Genomic DNA, 23165 nt, shown 5'->3' on the forward strand with positions numbered 1-23165 from the left:
GGGCTGCAGGCGCTCGCGCAGGTACACGGAGGCACGCGCAGGCACGTGCACGCTCCGGCTCTCCTGCTTATATCTCCTGCCACCTGCTTTTAGAAAGAGCCCGAGTGCTCAGGCCAGGGACCCTCCCAGCACCATCCAGAGGGCAATTAGCCTTTAACCCTTTCCCCATCTGAACAACACCCATTAAACCCCGCCGCTTTCAACAGATAAGAAAAAACAGTACAACCCCATAACATCACAGAGAGGCAAGGGCTTCTTACAGAGATCTCTTTAATGCATCAGTGTGGGGATAGAGTTAGACAAGCTTTCAAGTACAAGGCATTTTTCATCAGGTCTGCTGAAAATGCAGACTTTTCCCCGTGCAACCAGCACGAGATGTGAATCGGGTCCATGGCTCTCCCTCTTAACTAAAGCAAACGAGCAACAGCTGGACACAGTTTGAGGAGTTACTGAGGGCATGTCTACACATGTGCTTTAATATGCACTGGCCTACTTTAATGCGCATTAAACTGTCACCAAAGACATGCTCTCACTAAAATAGGCTAATGCACCTTTTTTCTAGTACTTCACAATGGAGGTACAAGATTTAATGCGCATTACCTAAAGCACATTCATGAACGCGGAGACGCGCCCTAGTCCTTGCAAGGCACAGAACCAGAACAGACGTCTGTTTTGAGCGTGCTCTCGTCATTGCTGGGGTGGGAAAGTGATTTCAGAATAGCTCTCTTTGTGGACATGCTCTGAAATAAAAATCTCTTTATGGTCCAGAGTAATTCGCTGCTTTATTACGACAGCTGATGCTTTTACTCTGGAACCTCGTGATTTTTATTCTGGGATCGAGTGCCCGAGCAGGGACCTATAGCTAATGAAGAACGGTTTATTCCTCAGCAGCTATGCCAGACAGCGTCCCTGCGTAGCCCTTCATGACGACCTGCAAAAAGTGAAGGGCCATGTGTGACTACCACTTTATTCTGCCACTGGACTCGCGGCGTGGGGTGCCGCTCACCCTGAGATGTCCCCTTGTGCGCATCTGATTACTGGACCATATTTTTCTAGGTGAAGTTTAATGTCATTTCCCAGAAAAATACTGTCTTTAGCCCTTGGGAGTCTCGGGGACCAAAGTCCCACGCTGTGCCAAGTGGCACCTGCTTTTGTACGCAAGGATTTTGTCAAATGGCAGAAAGAAAACGGGCAAGGAATTTGAGTCAGCAATAGATGAGGAGCGAGGTGGAATCGCCTATGAGCTCAAGATATGAGCATTGCTTTAAACATCTGTCTGCAGCAAGAAAAGTAAAGAAAAGAAGCATGAACAACTAGGAAGCCACGATGGGCTTGTAAAAATAACTGCAGTGGACTCTGCTTACTGGCATATTGGATAAGCAGATCGTTTCCTTCCCAGCACAACACCTCGTCATTCCTGTTCCCTATGGCTGACACCACTGGGCTTCTCAACCCTTGCAGCACCAAGGCCTGACTTGTCAGGCTCGAGGCCCCCTCGGAGAATGCCAGCTCTTCGTTCGCACTCTTTTTTTGACTACAGAAAAAATACGGGGATGATTTTTCTGTTGCAAAGAACTCAGCAAAGCTCACGACAGCTCAGTGTGTTTTTAGCGCCATTTGAAATCCCTGGGTTCAGCCTGTGAATCGTGTCTGCACACCTACCGGTGCTAACGCTGTGTGGCACCCCTGGCAGGATCTCCAGACACCCTGGTTGAGAATCACTGGCTTGCACTGTAATGGACACTGGTTACCAACATTGGGGTTAAGTCAGGGGTGGGCAAAATGTGTCCCGCGGGCCGCATGCGGCCTGCCAGGCCATTCTATCTGGCCTGCGGGGCCCCTAAAAAGTTTAGAAAATTAATATTTATCTGCCCCTAGCTGCCTGTTATGCAGCCCTCAATGGCTTTCCAAAACTCAGTAAGTGCCCCTCCACCCGAAATAATTGCCTGTCCCTGGGTTAAGTGCATACACCACTGACCTGCACAGGAAACCCTGGACCCCGCTGTCTTGTAATGTAATTGTACCTCATTGCAGCATACAACTGGTGAGCCTGGCTAGGAGCAGACAACGCAAGGTTTCTAAAGCAGCCCTGTCAACTGCACACCTCAGCCCAAGGTCTAGGCGGGGATCAATGGGAGAGGGTCTAACATCTCCTTATACCTGTGTGTGGCCATTCATTGCAAGCCAGAGTTAGGCTCATAATGTGACTGCATTTGGAAAAGGGCAACTTACTGGATTGCAGAGAAAGGGGCCAAAATTACACCTGAGCCGTGGGAGCAAGAGGCCCCCTTGGACGTGTGAGAGCGAACGTTTGTAATACGGTGTCACAGCTCTGGGTCTCACGGGTCCCATATCACAGCAGGGGACAGAGGAGCCCTTTTCTGTGCGCCTATGGTGTGACCAAATGCCTTCCAACCCTGGGCATCTCATTCAACAAGGTGCGAGTCCAGTATCATACCTCTCTCCATCAGCAGGTGGCACAGTTAGATACTGCTTTGTGGTCCTGTTAGTCACAAGCCCTTGCAAAGTTGAATGTCGCCTGTCATCCTGACAGCTCTGCTTTCCTGCCCTAGCAGAGGTGTTACAGTCCAGCTGAAACGCCAGCTCACTCGTGGGCTGCTGAACAACCGCTGGCTTTCTCTGCAGGAGTGACGGCCTGTCAATCGTGGGCGAATTTATCCCTGGGGCGTCGCTGAAATGACCCGGAGGATGAAAGGCATCACACAGCAGGTGTTAGTCCCGGGCTGTGCCGTCATTTCAGAGGGACCCAGCTCCCAGCCTCAGTGCTCCTCTGCAAAATCATTTCTTACGTTAATAGTATCATCTCTCTGCGTGGTAGCGGACGTTGGTGAGGCCTCATCTGAAGAGCGGTGTCCCGTTTTGGGCCCCGCATCTCGAGGAGGATGTTGACAGTTTGGAAAGAGTCCGACGCAGAGCAACAATGATGAATAGGGGCCTGGGAGGCAAGAGTTATGAGGAAACACTGAAAAAAAAATAAGATTACTTAATTTGGAGAAGACATTTGATACAAGTCTTCAAATACCCAAAGGGCAGAGGACAGAGATGGGCTTTTCTTCTGTGGCCGTAGGGGACAGGACTGGGAACAGAGAAGCCAAGGGGCTTCAGCAAGGGGAATTGAGGTTGAAGATGAGGAGGAAGTTTCTAGCTGGGATGGGCTGGTCAAGCACTGGAGCAGGCTTCCTGGAGAAGTTGTGGGATCTCCATCCTTGTAGCACTGGCGATGTGTAGGGGGTGCATGCAGGTTCACGTGCACCCCGAGTTCGGTCGTGCACACCCTAGAAGCACCAAGGATGAAACTGGACGTGCAATTCTGGTTTCATTGCTGGATCGAGGACCCCCCAGTTGGCGATGGGCCGCTGGAGGACCCCCCCGCCCCATTGGTGATCTGGTGCCCTCCCAGACTCGGGAGGCTTTCAAAAGCAGGTGAGACAAATGCTTGGCTGGGATGGTTTAGTCAGGGATGATCCTGCCTTGAGCATATAAATGACCTTGCAAAGTCCCTTCCAGCCCAACTTCCCTGTGTTCCCATGTGGGACTTTGCAGATCGGCTGCCCATGGCAGGAGAAAGCAGCGACCAACCTTCAGGACATACTCTGCGAGCCATTTCACACAAACGGTGTGTAGACATCCCCTCTCTTGGCCAAAACATCAATGTCTGGTCCTCAGGAATCATGTCGCCCCCTCCAGAGATAAAGGTGACGAGCAAACTCACCCATAGCAGGCAACCATCGGTCCTCTGGATCATGGTGTACACACAAGAGGTCTATGATCATAACACCAAGACATTCGATGCATACACCTAGGCAAGAGTATGGAGGAGAGGAGGCTGCCCAAGACCTACCACCCCCCTTTACACCGCTGAGACTGAATCCAAAGGCCAGACCGAGTCCCCACATTTGCTGCCTTGATGGTCGATGGAAGAGAGCAAGAGATAAGAACTGCTGCTGCCTAATGCCTCGGTGAGGGCGCCTTTCTGTCAGGGAGATGCCTTTCTCCAACCAAGGAGTACCACAAAGCAGGGGGGGAATAGGGTTTTGAGGTGCCCTATACTCACCTTACTCTGGAGGTTGCAACTCGGGTATTTTACAGGTGTTGCCCTGCCGTGTTGCCACCAGGCCCTCCGGGCAGATGCAGTTTATAGTCCTACCTCCCAAAGCCTCCAGCAAGAGGGTGTTTCTTCACCACTGCACGTTGCTCCCACTCGACAAACAGTGCTGTGGGCAGCAGCACTCTTTAGCGGTTACACTTGATAACGTGCTAGCAGACACCATGGCTAATCAAATTATGGACTCATAGAAAATGAGAGTGGGAAGGGACCTCAGGAGGTCACATCTAGTCCAACCCCCTGCTCCAAGCAAGACCAGCCCCAACTACAGCATCCCAGAGAAGGCTTTGTCTACCCGGTCTTCAAAACCTCCCAGGTTTAAGAGCCCACCGTCTTCCTGGGGAGCTTGTCCTAGTGCTTCACCACCGTCCTCATATCCAACCTCAACTTCCCTTGCTGCAGCTTGAGCCCATTGCTCCTTGTCCTGTCATCTGACCCCGCTGAGAGCAGTCCAGCTCCATCCTCTTTGCACCCTCTGCAGGGAGGTGAAGGCTGCTATTCAATCCCCTCGGTCTTCTCTTCTGCAGACTCAATCAGCCCATTTCCCTCAGTCTCTCCTCACCAGTCCTGTCCCCCAGCCCCACAACCATTGTCGTTGCCCTCCGCTGGACTCTCTCCAATGTGCCCACATCCTTTCTGTCGTGGGGACCCACAGATGGACACAGGACTCCAGATGTGGCCTCCCCAGTGCTGAACAGAGGGGAAGAATCACTGCCCTCCATCTGCTGGCACCGCTCCTACCCATGCAGCCCAGGATGGCATCAACCTTGGCTACAAAGGCACACCGTTGGCTCATTTTCAGCTTATTGTCCATTGTCACCCCCAGGTCCTTTTCAGTACCCCATGGATTTCTAAGCAGACTATCACGCTACTCCAGGGAGAGGGGCATGCAGTCTTTTGGCCAAAACTGTGCAAGTTATAACAATATTTTTGTTAATGCCCAGTGAATGACCTTACAAGCAGTTCTGCCCCCTGAAAAATTCAGGCCCCTTCATGTGTGGAGGAGTATAAGTTATAGGCAAGTAGCACGTGTAAGTAAGAAGTAAGATAAGGCAGTGGAGAGATCCATCCAGATGTTGTCAGTTATTTCATCTTCTTCAAAATGAAAAATCAGATAGGTTTCCACGTCTTCGTGCCGGCTGAACTGCACCCATGACATGCCAGGGTCACAGAAAGGAAGCCTGACCAGCTCTCGGGCCATATTCAATGTGATGCCCTCTGTCCTGGGGTGAAAGTCATTTGCTGGGAACTCAGAGCGGATACAGATCTCGCGCTCGAATGCGTCATTTTTTACCTAGCGAGGCAGGGAAGGAAATTGCACACGTTGGCCGGGGCTTAAAAATAAACTCACGTGACGCACATGACCCCCCGGCACGCTGGAGAAGGCTTCTTCTTGCTGGTGGTCACAACAATTGCATGAGTCAGCTGGCATCCAGTTTGTTTTGCTGATAATAAAATCGTATACATCCTCTTCCTACCGTGCTCTCTCCCTCTCTCTGAGCCGTATTGTATCTATTCTTGCACCGAGAGCTGTTGCTCTTGGCTGGAGGCTGGGGCTGAGTTTACGGAAGGAATACTTGGAGCTTAACACATTGCTCATCACTTTTTTTATGGCCTCTTTTCATCTTTTGTTTTTTCCTCAGTTCAGTTTCCTGTTCAGAGGCTTGTGGATGATTTCCTGACCTTGGACTTCACGCCTGGGAGCTGCATTTACACCTAGAAGGTCCGGTGTAGGGGATGTCCTGGTTTTGCCAATTAATTTTAAGGCAAAAAAGGAGCAGGATTCAGGGCTTTTGATGAGCTGATGATGTGGGAAGGGGCCAATGAAGGCACAAGGCCTGATTCTGATCTCACTTACGCCACTATGAGCTATAAGACAGATCATGGAAGAGCTCGTGTCGGGGGTTGGCGTGGGATCTAGGATTTTGAAAAAGGGGGTGCAGGTGGCATAATACATCATCGTCACCTATAACACATCTCCTAGTTAAATGGAAAATAGAAGCTCTACTGATCTGCTAGTGGTCTAGGGCTACATTATTCAGGTTACGATGGGAGCAAAACCAAATATAAATTTGTGGGAATGTGCATTACTTTGCTACATCACGTCTTATGCATACAAAACCCACCGCAAACTAGGCAAAAGTCATCAAAAGATGTTTCATTAGTCCTGCAGTCATTAGAAATGAGATGGACATCTCTTTTTCCGATTCATAAAAGAAAGTCAAGGCTTTTGGATCATCTGGGCTTCACTGAAAGTTATCTTCGCACCTGATTTAATGTTTTTAGCTAGAGTTAAAAACAGGCTGAAATACGGGCTGTGTCACTAGGAGCAGCGAACAGGCAGCAGAATTGCAGAAGAAAGAATAGCTCCATTAGTTGAAGAGAAAGGCCATTAAAAAGGAGAGAGGGTCATTAACACCTATGGCATGAAGAGCATAGAAGGAATCGGGTAGATTCTGGGCCTGAGCGACCTGTACAAGGAAGATCCCCAAACTCGGTGAATTTTGATCAAAGAGGACCTAAGAGCCGGTGGCCTGATCATGCTTTGGAAGGGAGCTTACCCCATTCACGGATGCTATCTGACCTAGCAAGGGCAGAGGACAGAGGAGGTTCAGGGGACTGAAGAAGCAGGGTCTCAACCCTCCGACTGGTAAAATGGAGGCTACCATCTTGCTGGTATCAGCAAGGACATGACAAAACCTTTGGGTAGGTTCTTGCCCTACATACTGGCATCAGCTTCAACCAGAGAGCAAATGCAGAGCCGTATGCACCTTTCACCCTCCTTCCCACTTTAAAAACTGTAAGGTGGGAAGCAATAGCCCAGGCAATGTCCCAAGTCCATTGAACTCCACTGAACGGCACTCCCTGCCCTCCTTAGCTGCCTGCAGGTAAGGACACCGTGCCCCTGAGCAGCAGCTGGTTTAGTGTGGGTCTGATTTTGGTCCATTCGTGCACTGAAGTGACTGAAAGTTGTACCTGGTCCCTGGGATTTTTTGGCAGAACAGGTCTCCCTCAGGCACCATGAGAACATGCAGCACTTGCCCAGTCACTTTGCAGCCACATGCTGCAATAGGTCCAACTCACAAGAAAGGGAATAGATTTGTCATGGATCCTTTCACTAGCCTGGCCTGGCTTTTCAGCATCACTGACATCCAAATGCATGAGCACACATTACATTTGGGCACAAGGTGACAGCCTCAGAAGACCCTACAGTGGCTCTATGCCCCATTTTTCCATCCCACTGGCTTTCTCCTGATGCTCCATCACGCAAGTCCAAATGGCCTTCACTGTAGGCTGTGGCAGTCAGAGGCTGGTTTATTATCCGTAAGCAACCCCCCTTCATTGCTGGCCTCTCCTGGAAGTGCTCAAGCATCAGGGAGCACATGACATGCCCAGCCATATATACGGCATGAAAGAGGCCACAGTCCAGACAACAGCAAGCAGTGCCACTATGCTTTTTATTGGGCAAAGGCATCCCCCAGTGCTATCCTGCATTTGTTCTGTATGTGTAAAAGGTCTTGTGACAGGGAAAAGTCACTTGGCTGGTCACCAAGTCGGCCTGCCCACCTGTCTAGGGTGGTCTGCCCTGTCTTTCCTGCCACGCCTTGACGTATAAAAGAAGATGTAATAATGTGGGAGGCTGCCCATTTTATGCCATGATGTTATTCACAGCTCCAAACCTCCCCTTATACCATGTCCCATGCCTCGCAGATGGCATCCAAAGTACAAACTCTGCCTCAGACATCCTCAGATGTGCCTAGACCTCCTGCCCTCTCACTGGGGCCTCCTCTCATTCCCCTTCACTAGGGCTGCCATTTATGCTCTTTCACTAGGGTCTCCACACTGGCTACTCCATTCAGCCCATGTGCAGTCCTTCAGGCCCCCTCAGCCCCTACTTTACATGGCCACTGGACACTACGCTGCCCCCTCACTGGGCTCCTGTGATTTTCTGCTAGGGTTTGCTCCCCTAGCCTTTCCCCTCCACAGGGTCACCCGCAAGGCAACCTGGGCCGAGGCTTTCTGGTGCCCCAGACTTGCCCTTCACTGGGGGGACACTAGTGTGGCATTTCCTGGAAGCCACCCTGCCACAAGCATCCCCACCACACCATTCAGCCGCAGCAGGGTATAGTTTTAGGTCATTCCCCCAGGACCAGGAACCTCCTCCATCTCCCAATTCTCAACTTCTGTAGTCTTTTAGAGTAAGGAAGCATCCTAAATTATCACCTCTATCATTGTGAGGAGGATGTGCAATTCCAGCCATGCTGGCACTGGGGGTGTGACTTTGTGTTCCCGCTGTGCACGTTCAAAGACAGCTGTTGGCGCAAGCATACCTGCCAGCAGGTGAACTTCCCTCCTGTGCAAAGGGGCCATGCAAAGCTTTTGCTCCACTGAAGTCCCTTTTGGAGAGCAAGGCCCAGGCTGCCTCACAGCAGACAGTTTGGTACGTGGATCTGTGCACTTGGGATCCTGGGAGGGGCAGGAGCTTTGTCTAACAGGGACTAGGGCTAACCGATATAAAAAAAACACCAAAAACAGGCCTGATGTTGTAGGCACATCTGCATCTTTACTTACCACAGTGGACTCTTCTTATCATAGCTCATGGTCATTAGGGAAAGCAGGTCCTGTATCATACCTTACATGAGGCTACTGGGTAACTAGTATTACTCCTGCATGTGCTGGACCTCAGCTGCTGCATTTGCAAGTCAAATTGGCAGCTCCTACCAGGACACATAAGGCAGAGTCACACAGACTTCGTCATCATCGCCCAAGACACAGGAGTCTCTGAAGAACCCTCCAGTCCAAGCAACTCTTAATTCTGGATGTCAGAGATACATAGACCCTTAGGATCACAGGAAAGCAGGGCTGGAAGGGACCTCCCAAGGTCATTTTGTCCTGCCCCCTGCTCAAGGTAGCATCATCCCTGACTAAAACCATCCCAGGCACGTGTCTGTCCAACCTGCTCCTGAAAACTTCCACGATGGAGATCTGATCGTTTCTCCGGACAGCCTGTTCCAGTGCTCGCCCACCCTCAGTCAGAAAGTTTCCCTTCATCTCCAATCTAAATTTCCCCTGCTGCAGCTTGAGACCATTGCTCCTAGCCCTGACCCCTACCGCCACAGGGAAAAGCCGATCTCTATCCTTGCCGGACTCAGTCTTCAGATACGTGAAGACTGTTAAGAAGCCCCAACCCTTGTGCTCCTCTGGAGCCAAAGGTCGAATAAAAAGTGTTGCTTATGGGAGATTGATTGATTACAGGCCAGTTAGCTGAATTCACCCTGTGGACACTGCATTTTTAAATGGCTAGGAGCTGCCTAGACCACCCTGACGGACTCTGTTAGTGCAGCAGTACCATCTTAACCCCGAAGCAGAAAGAAAGGCACGTCAGAAAATGCCAGGCAAAAGCTTCGTACTAAGTTTTCTTCCTGTTTTTTTTTTCTCAGTGGATTTCATCAGAAAGCTGATTCCCTTTGCAACCAGAGTCTGGCTTCCCTTTGCAACCAGAGTCTGGCAACCAGAGTCTGATGAGCTGGTTTGCACCGGGGAGGTGTTATTGGGTGAGAAACGTTGAGAAGTTCCTTTGTTTCGGGACCTCTGAGAACCAGTTAGAGCCAGCGCTCCTGGGAGGTGGTAATTAGTTAAGATTGAACTTTAGGGATTTTATTTCAGCTATGCACGGGGCTTCCCAAGCTGAACTGCAACGACCGGCCCTCCAACTTACTTCCTTTCTTGTGTAACATGTGCTAATATTAGCAAGAGGTTAAGAAGGAGCTTTGGCCTTCATTCCAAATAGCAACTGGCAGAGATCGGTGCAGGCCTCAGCATAACAGCGAGGTTTAAACTGCAGCAACCCTTGCCTTATGTCAGGGTCTATAACTTAGAGAATCAGAGCAGCGGGGCTGCAAGGCACCTCCAGAGGTCACATGTAATGCAACCCCCTGCCTGAGGCAGGATCATTCCCATCCAAACCATCCCCGACACATCCAGCATCTGAACTTTTCCTAAAGCCACCATCAACCCTGACACAAGACAAGACATCACGCTCAAACTTGCCGCAGGTGAAGCAGGGGGACCACTACTAACAGGTAAAAAACCCCACAGTGCATACTAATCTGACCATGGGGAAAAATTCCTTCCCGACCCCAAATATTGCGTCAGTGTGACCCTGAGCAGAGGGGCAAGACCTTTAGCCAGGACCCTCTGGGTTGGTCCCAGCAGGAGCATTGGCACAGCCTGGCCCCCATCCCCAACCCAGGCTGCACCCAGCACCCAGCGCCTCTGGAGGAGGCTTGAAAACCCCCTGACACGGAGCCAAAATGCAGGGTCAGAACAGCAAACCCAGAAGCCTGGGAAATCCTCAGAGTGGAACGTGCTAAATGGCATTAACACGCTTACAACTGAAACTGCTGAGCACGTGCAATTTTAATTGTCTGCAATCTGTGTCAAGAGCCAGTGTTAATGGACAAAATATCCTTTGCAGATTTCTCACGCGGGGGAAATTTGCAACTTGGCTCTAAGTCTGTTTGCATTGAAAAATTCGGAAGAGGTGGTCGCGAGGCACATTGTGTGATGTGAGAAGGGCTGGGAGCACCCTAAGGTGACTATTACAGATAAGTGAAATCAGGGCTGGGTTGCAGCTGGAGGAGACACCCATGGGCAATAGTTTAGCCTCCTTCAAAGTCAATGAGTCTATTAGTACATTTGGCATAGGATCAAATGCATAATGGTCATGCCATGTTGTGATATGCCATGCCACACCATACCATGCCCGTGGCTGCTTGAGCCCTGTTGTCAGACCAGCCCTCGCTCATCTAAACAAGGGGCAGATATAGTTTGAATCTAATTTTATTTTCTATTGACTCTGCCAATGCCAGTCCATGTATAGTTTTACTTTATGTTCACACTATTTATTACTGGGCAGCACTGGTTCCCATACTTGTGGCTGGAGTCGTTGATTTATGAAGGCGCCGGGACCAACATTACAAAGGGGGCAGGAAGCAAAAGGACACAACTGAACCTTCTCCAAAGGAGAATGACCTCTGGGAGAAAAACACCACCAGAAGAGCTCCTTCCCCAGGTGGAGATATGTAGGCCCTCGTTTTGCAAATGGACTGCATTAAAATCAAGGGAGGGGAGGCGGGAAAAGATTGGGACCCTAGACCAGGGTCAATGGGATACAGCCAGGCCTTGATTTCTGCACAAGGCATGGCCCAAGGGCTGGAACACATTAGGAAGGAGGGTTTGTAAAGGCAGTGGCACCGCACAGTGATAATGCAACTGCAACAGGAAAGGAGATGGGGAGTGCTGGTGCATGGGAGGGAATGGCTCGTGGGCCCGGAAACAGGACAGAGCCTTTCACTTACAGCAGGCGGGCTTCAACTCCGTGCTGCACTATTGCATGGCATTGGTGGCACGTGAAATGAGTGTGGGGGGATCCCAGTCCAGCTCCCAGCAGGGGGTATCAACGTCACAAAAAGACCATCAGAGTTAGCACGGACTGGCACCGTTGTTGGCCAAGCCAGTGTAGAGGTTTGGGATCTCTTGATCTCTGGGGCTGAGGAGGGACCCCGGACCTTTCACCCACTGCTGTGTTACACCACTTTGGAGCGATGCAATGCATAGAAGGACTGATCTGGGAGCTGTGAGCACCCTCCTTTGCCAGGGATCTCAACATGAGGAGCTCAGCAGCTCCCCTTGTCAGGCCCAAACCGGGTCAGAAGCCTGCCGCGGTGGTGGTGACAGAAAGGAAGACAAGCAAGGACACACGCCCGGGTCTGACCTCCTCCCCGATTGAGGATGCGCGCTTTCTTCGGCAACGAGGGCATGTTGCCGCATGTGCGAGTGGGATTCGCAGCCCTGGGTTGGGGGAGTTTCTTTAACTACCTGTGCTGCCTGTGTGTGCAGATCAGAAGCCGGCCTCCGGCGTGGATGTCCTTGTTTCCCTCCGCTTCCATCACAGGGATGTATTGTGGGGTGAATGAATGCACAAGAGTGGCTCTGCCTCTTGCCCGCACCACGAAACTCCTGGATTTCCATGATCCATGCTGAGACCAGCATTCCTACCACCCCGGGAAGCTCACAATGTCTTGTGCAATCAATCCACCATGAAAGGCAGGCTTATTTTTGTCCTGTTGGATTCTTAGCAGCTCGGAGATGCTGGATGGTGCAACTGAAAACCTGCCCACTGGATGCCGGCTGTGGTGCAACCGATGGCTCGGTACTCAGCCTTGGGGCAAATCTCAGCCCCTGGTCGATGGCATCCTGACCTCACTGAAGTTGATGGAAGTTTTGTCCCTGGCCACTGAGTCCAGGCCTCTCTGCAACACAAAGGTAATGCCCCCCTCACACAGCTGGCCTACACCCATACTTAGTCTGGCTCCTGTTCCCATATTCCCACTCTGCCGCATCTCGCACTCTGTTGCATCGGACTGCTAGCTCTTCAAGATGGGACCTGTCCTCTTCTCCTGTCCAGTGCCTACTGCAATGCAGCCCTACGTAGTTATATCCCAGAAATAACAAGAGACTCCAAGAAAAGTGCTTTAAGTGCCTCAATCGGAAGGGCACTAGAAAAGGGGAACGTACTGTCGCGTGCAGCTAAAATGCAACACAGCGCAAGCCTTTTTTGAAAAGGCTTCTGCTCTTCTATTTGGAGAAACGTGGAGCCATTTATGGCCGCCTCCAAGCTGCTTTTCCATATCCTCTCTGCTTCAAAAGCAGGATGTTGGGAGTAAATACTGGAGGTACACGACTAAACTCATGCTCGTCATCTTATTTACAAAGGAGCCCAGAGCCATTACACACCGTGTTCCTGATCTTACGCATGCCCCGTCGCTACGAGCCAAAAAGGAAGAGCATTTGGCTTTGATGTCCAGCAAGAATGTGATACTTAATCACAGAAAAGGAAATCACTCGATACACACAAACATGCACACACTCTGTCTCTCTCTTCCCCTCGGTCCAATAGACAAAACTCTCCTCCTGAGGACAGACACAGTGAGCTGGACTCGGATTTCAGTTTATAAATCTGGAGTAACTCTGTTGAAGCCCATGGCTGCACTCAGTCAATGATCTTGGGGCTGCGTCCTCATGCTAAGGACAGCAACGAGGATTCATAGATTCATAGAGGAAGGAGTCTGGATCCTGAATGGACCGATCAAGTGGACGGATGGACATGATGATGCAGTTTCCCAGGTTATACCAGGGACCCTTGTTACATTAACAGGAGAGGAACTGAACAGAAGTGCCTTTTATGGCTCACTTTTGCCTTCCTTGCAAATGACCACACAGTAGATTTTGCACCGTGTCTGATGGAAAGCTAACAAGTGACAAAGTGCAGACGTCCAGGAAGTCCGATTTTTCATAAAAACAAGCATTTATGACCCTGGTGGATTACCAGATAAATAGTAATTGCGTACATTGTAGCGTTTATTTTTAATCTCTGTGATATCTTTAAACCACGGCTTGACAAGGGGCAACGGAGTCTCGTTCATTTTGTTTGCAGTGGTTGAGTCATTAGCACTCGGGGGAAGCTGGAATTGCAATTAGAAGTTCAGACTGGATCGGTGCGTTATTTTCTATAGGTCCTGCCATGGCTAACAGAGCACTCCCTGCTCCGTCCTTTAAAATAAATGATCTCACAGATAATTTTTACAAGCACAAACACAGACTAGGGAAGGACTGGCTGGGCTTCAGCAATGCAGAGAAGGACCCGGCGGGGGTTACAATGGACCAACAGCCTGTGTGCCCCATTGCAAGGGCCCCATATAAGCTGAATATAAGCCAGCAGCGAGCTCTTGTTGCAATACAGTGTGCTCTTACTGCAACCCCCCTCCCAACATCATCCTGGGCTGTAGCAGCAGGAACATCACTTGCAAGTCGAGGGCAGCGATTCTGCTGCTTTAATCGGCACTGGTGAGGCCTCACCTGTGTCCAGGGTTGAGCCCCAGATCTCACGAAGGATGCGAACAGATGGAAAGAGTCCAGTACAGAGCAGGTTGGACAGACACGTGGCTGGGATGGTCGAGTCAGGGATGATCCTGCCTTGAGCAGGGGGCGGGACTAAAAAACCTCATGACCCCCCCTGCCTGACTTTCCTAAAATGCTTACAACAGCCCTGCGGAGGTTTGCGACTGTGAGATGATCTGAGAATTGAGGGTTTTTACCAAAATTCCTTAGCTCCAGTTTGCAAGGACAGCTGGGCTGGGTCACACAGCAGTGCCAAGGGGGGCGCAGGGCGCTGGGCAGGGGATGCAGAGGATGGCCGCAGCAGGGGTGTTGCCCACAGTCTTGCTGTTGTTTAAGGAACCAACCCTATATTTTTGCTGCTTTTTAAGACAACGGTGACACATCTCTACCAAGCCGTGTTTACACAGGGCCCTATGAAGCTCCTTTCTGAATTCAGACCTGACGTACACCCTGGCTCCATTCCCATTCTCAAAAACAAGCCAAAAGCCGGAATTCAGGGCAGAATCCATGTGCCCTGCGCCGTGCCAATGGCACTTCATCCACTGTATCACAATGCCCTCTTAGAAATCCCTGGTGTGTCACATCTAGTCCGACCCCCTGCTCAAAGCAGGACCAACCCAACTACATCATCCCAGCCACGGCTTTGTTCAGCTGGGGCTTAAAAACCTCCAAGGATGGAGATGCCACCACCTCGCTGGGTAGCCTGTTCCAGGGCTTCACCACCCTCCTCGTGAGAAAGTTTTTTCTAATACCCAACCTCAACTTCCCTTGCTGCAGCTGGAGCCCATTGCTCCTTGTCCTGTCACCTGCCCCCACTGAGACCAGCCCAGCTCCATCCTCTCTGGACCCACCCTGCCAGTCGTTGACAGCAGCTATTCAATCCCCCTCAATTTTCTCTTCTGCAGACTAGATCAGCCCAGCTCCCTCAGCCTCTCCTCACCAGTCCTGTCTCACAGCCCACAACCATTTTCGTTGTCCTCCACTGGACTCTCTCCGGTTTGTCCACGTCCTTTCTGTAGTGGGGGCCCACAACTGGACACAGGGCTCCAGATGTGGACTCACCAGGGGCAGGGAGGAAGAATTGCTTCCCTCAATCTGCTGGCAATGCTCCTACTAACACCCTTCAGCAGGGTGGATGCGGGCAGCCCCTCACGTCCTCATCTCAGCGGCTTGCAAGATGCCACTCTGCTCCCACGCAGCCTGTGGCAGTTCTGATGCCGCGTCCTCACACCTTGCCCTAGGATGACAAGGGTGTTGGTGCTCTGGCCCTGGACCAGAGTGGAAGCTCCTGGCAAGCATGTGAACCACTGGGAACCTCAGCAAGGAGCTGATGCCACAGGTGTGTATCTGGCACGGTTTAAGGACACCCCCGACACCTGCCCCTTTTGCAAGCAGAGGGAGCCCCGGTGCACACCTACCTGGGGTGTGCCAGGGTGCAGCCCCTGCACCGCCTCCTCCGTAACCTCTTGCTGAGGTCCTGGCTGCATGAGCTCCCCCACCTGTTTATTTACGACTCCCTGTCCACGTCCCCACTGAGGCCTGGGACCTCCTGTCCACCTCCTGCTGGCCCTAGCCAAGCCAGCCGTATACCTGACCAGGAAGGAGGCTCTGGCCGGCTACGTTATGGAAAGGGGGGACACCTCCCCAGCTGGCTCCTGTGACTGTACGGCTGAAATCGCGGGGGCCTCCCAACCCCAAGCCTGCCGTCTCAGTTGGATGCCCGGTCCAACCATTAGGCGAACTAGGCAGTTGCCTAGGGCGCCAAAACGTGCAGGGGTGCCAAAATTATACGCAGAACAAAATAACAGGAACATCATTCCCAATAACAGCCGCGGCTGGCTATGGCTCCACCACGGTCTAAAGACAGGGGTGGGCCAGATGCGGCCTGCAGAATTTCGCTGACGTATCCGGCCCACAGAATTTGGAAAATTAATATTTTTCTGCCCTGGATGACTTGCCCGCCCCCGATCTAAGACTTCGGGTTCGGTAAGGGGACAAAAGGTCTCCGAGGAAAGACGACTAGAGCCGCGACTCCGACCTTTCCGAGTCTCAGGCGGACTTAGGACAGGCGCCCCTACTCCTGGATCATCCCGCAGCTTGCCGGACTGCTGTGTCTGTGCGGAAATGCTGGGAGGGGACTGCCGAATCGTCGCGTTTCGTTCTCGGCCGAGCTGGGCGCACGTGCGGTGGCGGGATGCGGGCGGGCTAGGGAGGCACTGCAATTGGGCGCACGGGGGTGCCCGCGCAGCTCGCAGCGGAAGAGGCGCTTCCGGCCGGCCGCAACAGAGAGGCGAGCAGGGTGAGACAATGTATCCACGTGTGTCGCTGGCGGGGCGGGGCGGGTCCGGGAGAGATGGAGCCGGGCGCGGTGCGGGTGCTGCGGCTGGGCCGGGTGCCGTACGCGGGGTCGCTGGCGGCGCAGGAGCGGTGCGTGCGGGAGGCGGCGGCGGCGGGCGGGCGGGAGGCGCTGGTGCTGTCGGAGCCGGCGGGGCCCGTGTACACGGCGGGGCTGCGGGCCGCGGCCGCAGGGGAGGCGGAGGCGCGGGAGCAGGAGCGGCGGCTGCGGGCGCTGGGCGCCGGGTTCCGGCGGGCGGCGCGGGGCGGGCTGCTCACCTTCCACGGGCCCGGCCAGCTGCTGGCCTACCCCGTGCTGCACCTGCTCCGCCGCCGCCTCCCGCTGCGCCGCTTCGTGGCCGGCCTCGAGGCCGCCGCCCTGGGCCTCTGCCGCCGCCTCGCGCTGCCCCGCGCCCAGGCGCTCCCGCCGCCCCGCACCGGCGTCTGGCTGCGCGGCCGCAAGATCTGCGCCATCGGTGAGTGCTGGGCCCGCGTCCCGCCTGGCTCTGCGCCCCGCTGCAGGCACGGCACGGCCTCCTGGGCCCGGCTGCAAGGCCCCGCGCCGCCTCTTACAAGGCACGGCAGGGCCTCCTGTGCCTGGTTGCTGTGTGTCCTGTTGCAAGGGGTGGCAGGGCCCCATATCCCCGGTTGCAAGAGCCTGTGTGTCCTGGTACAGAGCACGGCCAGGCCCTGTGTCCCTGCTGGCTGTATTCCCCGGAGCAAGGAGTTGCAAGGGCCTGTGTGCCCCGTTGCAAGGGACAGTGTGGCTCCATGTACCCGGTTGCAAGGCCCCGTGTGTCCTGTTACAAGGCACAGCAGGGCCCCGTGTGCCTGGTTGCTGTGTGCCCCGTTACAAGGGGTGGCAGGGACCCATATCCCCAGTTGCAAGGGCCTGTGTGTCCTGGTACAGAGCACAGCCAGGCCCTGTGTCCCTGCTGGCTGTATGCCTCGGTGCAGAGTTGCAAGGGCCTGTGTGCCCCGTTGCAAGGGACGGTGTGGCTCCATGTACCCGGTTGCAAGGCCCCGTGTGTCCTGTTACAAGGCACAGCAGGGCCCCGTGTGCCTGGTTGCTGTGTGCCCCGTTACAAGGGGTGGCAGGGCCCCATATCCCCGGTTGCAAGGGCCTGTGTGTCCTGGTACAGAGCACGGCCAGGCCCTGTGTCCCTGCTTGCTGTATTCCCCTGTGCAAGGAGTTGCAAGGGCCTGTGTGCCCCATTGCAAGGGACAGCCCAGCCCAATGTACCCAGTTGCAAGGCCCCACGTGGCCTGTTACAAGGCACGGCAGGACCTCATGTGCCTGGTTGCTGTGTACCCCGTTACAAGGGGTGACAGGGCCCCATATCCCCGGTTGCAAGGCCCTGTGTGTCCTGGTACAGAGCACAGCCAGGCCCTGCGTTCCTGCTTGGTGTGCGCCCCTGTGCAAGGAGTTGCAAGGGGCCTGTGTGCCCCGTTGCAAGGGACGGCCTGGCCCCATGTACCCGGTTGCAAGGCCCTGTGTGTCCTGTTACAAGGAACAGCAGGGCCCCGTGTGCCTGGTTGCCGTGTGCCCAGTTGCAAGGGATGGCAGGGCCCCATATCCCCGGTTGCAAGGCCCTGTGTGGCCTGTTACAAGGCACAGCTGGGCCTCATGTACCTGGTTGCTTTGTGCCTTGTTACAACAGACAGCAGAGCCCCATGTGCCTGGTTGCTGTGTGCCCCATTGCAAGGGACGGCACGGCCCCGTGTACCCGGTTGCAAGGCCCCGTGTGTCCTGTTACAAGGAACAGCAGGGCCCCGTGTGCCTGGTTGCTGTGTGTCCTGTTGCAAGGGGTGGCAGGGCCCCATATCCCAGGTTGCAAGGCCCTGTGTGTCCTGGTACAGAGCACGGCCAGGCCCTGTGTCCCTGCTTGCTGTATTCCCCGGTGCAAGGAGTTGCAAGGGGCCTGTGTGCCCCGTTGCAAGGGACGGCCTGGCCCCATGTACCCGGTTGCAAGGCCCTGTGTGTCCTGTTACAAGGAACAGCAGGGCCCCGTGTGCCTGGTTGCCGTGTGCCCAGTTGCAAGGGATGGCAGGGCCCCATATCCCCGGTTGCAAGGCCCTGTGTGGCCTGTTACAAGGCACAGCTGGGCCTCATGTACCTGGTTGCTTTGTGCCTTGTTACAACAGACAGCAGAGCCCCATGTGCCTGGTTGCTGTGTGCCCCGGTGCAAGGGATTGCAAGCGCTTCTGTGCCCCGTTAAAAGGGACAGCAGGGCCCCGTGTGCCTGGCTGCTTTGTGCCCCATTGCAAGGGGTTGCAAGGCCCTGTGTGCCCCATTGCAAGGGACGGCACAGCCCCATGTACCCAGTTGCAAGGTCCTGTTACAAGGCATGGCAGGGCCCCGTGTGCCTGGTTGCTGTGTGCCCAGTTGCAAGGGATGGCAGGGCCCCATATCCCCCGTTGCAAGGCCCTTTGTGTCCTGGTACAGAGCATGGCCAGGCCCTGTGTCCCTGCTTGCTGTGTGCCCCGGTGCAAGGAGTTGCAAGGCCCTGTGTGCCCCATTGCAACAGATGGCATGACCCCGTGTACCTGGTTGCCAGGTCCTGTGTGTCCTGTTATAAGGCACGGCAGGGCCCCGTGTGCCCGGCTGCTTTGTGCCCCATTGCAGGGGGTTGCAAGGGCCTGTGTACCATGTTACAAGGGACAGCAGGGCCCCACATACCTGGTTGCTGTGTGCCCTGTTACAAGGGACAGCAGGGCCCCATATACACGGTTGCAAGGCCCTGTGTGGCCTTTTACAAGGCAGAGCCAGGCCCTGTGTATCTGCTAGCTGTGCGCGCCATTACGAGGGACAGCAGGGCCCTATGTATCCGGTTGCAAGGGCCTGTGTGTCCTATTACAAGGCACGGCAGGGTCCCGTGTGCCTGGTTGCTGTATGCCCCATTACAAGGGATGGCTGGGCTCCATATACCCGGTTGCAAGGCCCTGTGTGCCCCATTACAAGGGACAGCAGGGCCCTATGTACGCGGTTGCAAGGGCCTGTGTGTGTGTGTCCTTTTACAAGGGACAGCAGCACCTCGTGTGCCTGGTTGCAAGGCCCCGTGTGCTCTGTTACAAGGCATGGCAGGGCCCCGCATACCTGGTTGCTTGGTGCCCCATTAACAAGGCACAACAGGGCCCTGTGTCCCTGCTTGCTGTGTGTTCCATTGCAAGGCCCTGTGTGCCCTCTTACAAGGGACAGCAGGGCCCCATATACCTGGTTGCAAGGCCCTGTGTGCTCCATTACAAGGGCCAGCAGGGCCTCTTGTACCTGGTTGTTTTGTGCCCTCTTATAAGGGCCAGCAGGGCCCTGTGTACCTGGTTGCTGTGTGCCCCATTACAAGGGATAGCAGGGCCCCACATACCCAGTTGCAAGGCCCTGTGTACCCCATTACAAGGCCCAGCAGGGCCCTGTGTACCTGGTTGCTGTGTGCCCCGTTACAAGGGACAGCAGGGTCCTGCATACCTAGTTGCTGTGTGCCCCATTACAAGGGCTGGCAGGGCCCCATATACCTGGATGCAGTGCTCCGTGCCATGTTACAAGCGCTGGCAGGGCCCCATATACCTGGATGGAGCGCCCTGTGTGCCATGTTACAAGGGATGGCAGGGCCCCATGTACCCAGTTGCAAGGGCCCCCAGGGTGGGGCAGGGCAAGAGGCTGTGGGGGTTAAGTCCGTGCTGGTGCTCGGGCAGTGGTGCTGTGCGGTGGCCATGGGGAGCGGGTGATTCTGAGTGCAGGATCGAGGCCGCTGGCTGGGCCTGGCCTGCACCCCAAGGGCTTCCCGGGTCAGTCGGGTCCGTCCGGGGCATGTGCGTCTGTCTGAGGGGGGTTCCCAGTGCCATGGCTAAGCACTGTAAATCCCTGTGTTGCTGCGCCCAGTCGGCTGCGGCTGGTGCTGGGGATGAGCCATGTGTGGGCTGCGCTTCTGCTAACCCGCCTTTCCCCCTGGAGAGTTTGCACCCTGTTGGTCCTGGTGCCAACTTAGAGGGACTGCCGGGTGCAGCTGCCTGGGCTCGGAGGGAGAAGAAGGGCCCCCATTCCCAAGTGTCTGGGTGGTTGCACCGGTTTCTGCAGATGCAGCTTGTTCCCGTGGGAGGAGTGGGCAGGACAAGGTGGTAGGAGGCCTGGGCTCTGGTCTGCTAGGCCAGCAGCGAGGCCTGGCAGGTATAATAGAGGCTGGAGAGAGGTCTAATCTCAGCTCTGCCTCCAGTGCCCTGGGTGACCGTGAGAAAGTTGCCTGGTCTCTCTGTGTGCCTCAGTTTTCCCATCTGTAAAATGGCAACAGTGATCCCGGCACTCTTTCTCATGTACCGTGAGACCCAGCTCTTCGCCGGGAGGTGCTGTTAGTGAGGTGGAGCCAGGCAACCGCTCTGTGGTGTTGGTATAAACTGCATTGCCCTTCAGGTTTGCTCATGTCGCTCCAGACCAACCCTTCCTCATATAGACAGAACTGCAGACCAGGCCTGTAAACAGCTTGGGTTTTCCTCACATGCTGTCGTGTGACAGATCCATGGAAAAGAGCCTGGAGAATAGCACGGGGTCGTTGCAAAACTAAAACCATACAAAATGTAGTCAGTGCACTGAAATCATGGGAAATTCCCCCTAATCTCGTTCTGTTTTTATAACTGTTACTTGTGGCAGTGACTGAAGCGGCACATCTGTATGCAATGATCCCGGGGAGATTTATGCACGTTACTCACCAGAGAAACCTATTTAAATTACTTGAATTAGCAGAATGGGTACAGCGATGAGCACGTGCAAGTCTTAGCAGGATCCGGGCCTTAGCCAGAAGTACCTTTATAGTTCATTAACTAATTTTTTTTTTTTAATCAGTGGTGTATCTCTTTCTTATTTGGGGAAAACTTCTACTCCTAAAAAACTCTGTGCAAGCCCTCCCTTTATGAGAACACCACTGTAAATGTAGGAAAACGTGGAAAAAATTAAGATCATACCCGTCATCTTTGACACCAGCATTTAATCCTAATCATTGATTCAGAATCTTTAATATTTAGGAACACATTAGGCATAATAAAATGTGGGCAGTTATTCAAAGACAGTTTCAATGCTTTGGAGAAATACCTGTCTCTGGTGACAGTAACATCCCATTTTCCCGTGCAGTTGAGACACTTTTCGACACTTGCTCAAAGAAAGGTAAACTCAGAATTTGAGGAACTATTAGTCGCACCTAGGAAACACACAGGCCTGTTATCTGTGTTATATAAAGCAACTTTAGATTGCCATATAGAGGGGGAAAAAAAACCCATTTTTTGACAAAATGGGCTGTTGGCATCGGTTCAGAAGTCAGCGCTGAGGCATGGGAGACTGGACCAAGGGGCCTCACGTACCCACCTGCATAACAATAAAATAAAATCATTGTAAAATTCTGTAGGATTGGGGCTGTGTCCATCCTGCTCTCCCGTGTCCTCTTCCCCCCCAAGATCCAGGGCTGTCCATGGCCAGGATTTGCATGGTTCCTCCCCGGGACTGTGCGCCAGGGCTGCAAACCTCGGCCTGCACAGCAAAGCCGATGCCCAGGCTGCCGTGCGGAGCGGGTGCTGTGGGTCTAAGGATTTCCAGTCTGGTAGCCCTGGCGAAGAGAGCTTGTCTGTGTCCATCATTCGTGTTGTCCTCTTAGAAGAGGCAGCTCTCCGATCAGCACGACCTACGTTGGCCACAGCTGAGCGACCTGCATGCACAGGGAGCTGCTGGCACAGCAGTGTCCCTAAGGGTGTGATTTCTTTTGCACCCCTGACCGCCACGGCTACGTTAGCAAAGGTCTGGAGTATAGACCCGGCCTGTGCTAGGAGCTGTTGGCGGGGTTGCTCCCAGACTAACAGGTATCATTTGCTTTCCAGGCGTCCACTGCGGAAGGCACGTGACCTCCCATGGCCTGGCTCTGAACTGCTGCACGGACCTCAGGTGGTTCGACCACATCGTTCCTTGTGGACTGGAAGGACTGGGCGTCACCTCCCTGAGTGAGGAGCTCCAGAGGCACGTCACGGTGGATGAAATCCTAGAGCCTTTCCTGGACGCCTTTCAGGAGGCGTTTCAGTGCACGCTGACGTTCCCCGAAGAGCCCGCGGGCTTGCCCCCCTGGGTGGAAGAAACATGAACGTGCCCGGGCGCCTCCTGGAAATCCGGCTGGAAACTTTGTACGTCTTGCTTCGGACAGCGTATTTAAAAATGGACCTTTAAATATATATTATATGAAGATGCTGGGTGTGTGATCTTGGCCGTGTTATTTCAGCTCCTTGGGTCAAACCACATCTGGAACTGAGCAAAAATAAAAGGGTCTGATTTCTCATCGCTGTAACCTCACCCTGCATCCTACCGATGTGGGACAGGGGCCCTGAAAGAGGTGCATATATCATAGATGCCAACTATAGGAGGTAAAGATGCTATAGGGAACACGGTCCCGGGACTTTGCCAGCAACCTGTGCTGTGTCTGTGCTGGGGGGAAGCAGGGGAGGCAGGTGATGTGGGCCCAGCTGCTAGGATCCTGCTGTGCCTGGTTTGCAAAGGAAAAGGGATGGACTGGGAGAATGGGGATGGGAGATGAAGCTACCAGGCAGGTATCTCTCACTAGCACTAATTCACTCAAGATAGCAAGGCTAGGTTTGTATCCTTCAGGAGCTTGGTGATGGAGCAGCTAAGGCTCCTACTGTGGCTCCAGACGCATCACCCTCTAGATCATCCCAGACGCATCCATCATCTAGATCATCCCACCCGGGTAGACAAAGCCTT

General features: G+C 53.8%; 1 protein-coding gene across 1 annotated transcript; it reads left to right on the forward strand.

Annotated features, from left to right (window-relative positions):
- Nucleotides 1-16415: 16415 nt before the first annotated feature.
- LIPT2 (lipoyl(octanoyl) transferase 2) lies at nt 16416-22637 on the forward strand. Its single transcript, XM_059723115.1, has 2 exons — nt 16416-16899; nt 22277-22637. The coding sequence occupies exons 1-2, from the start codon at nt 16443-16445 to the stop codon at nt 22531-22533; spliced, it is 714 nt and encodes a 237-aa protein (XP_059579098.1). The 5' UTR covers nt 16416-16442; the 3' UTR covers nt 22534-22637.
- Nucleotides 22638-23165: the final 528 nt, after the last annotated feature.

Source organism: Alligator mississippiensis, chromosome 1 (genome assembly GCF_030867095.1).
Source record: "Alligator mississippiensis isolate rAllMis1 chromosome 1, rAllMis1, whole genome shotgun sequence".
Taxonomy (NCBI): domain Eukaryota; kingdom Metazoa; phylum Chordata; order Crocodylia; family Alligatoridae; genus Alligator; species Alligator mississippiensis.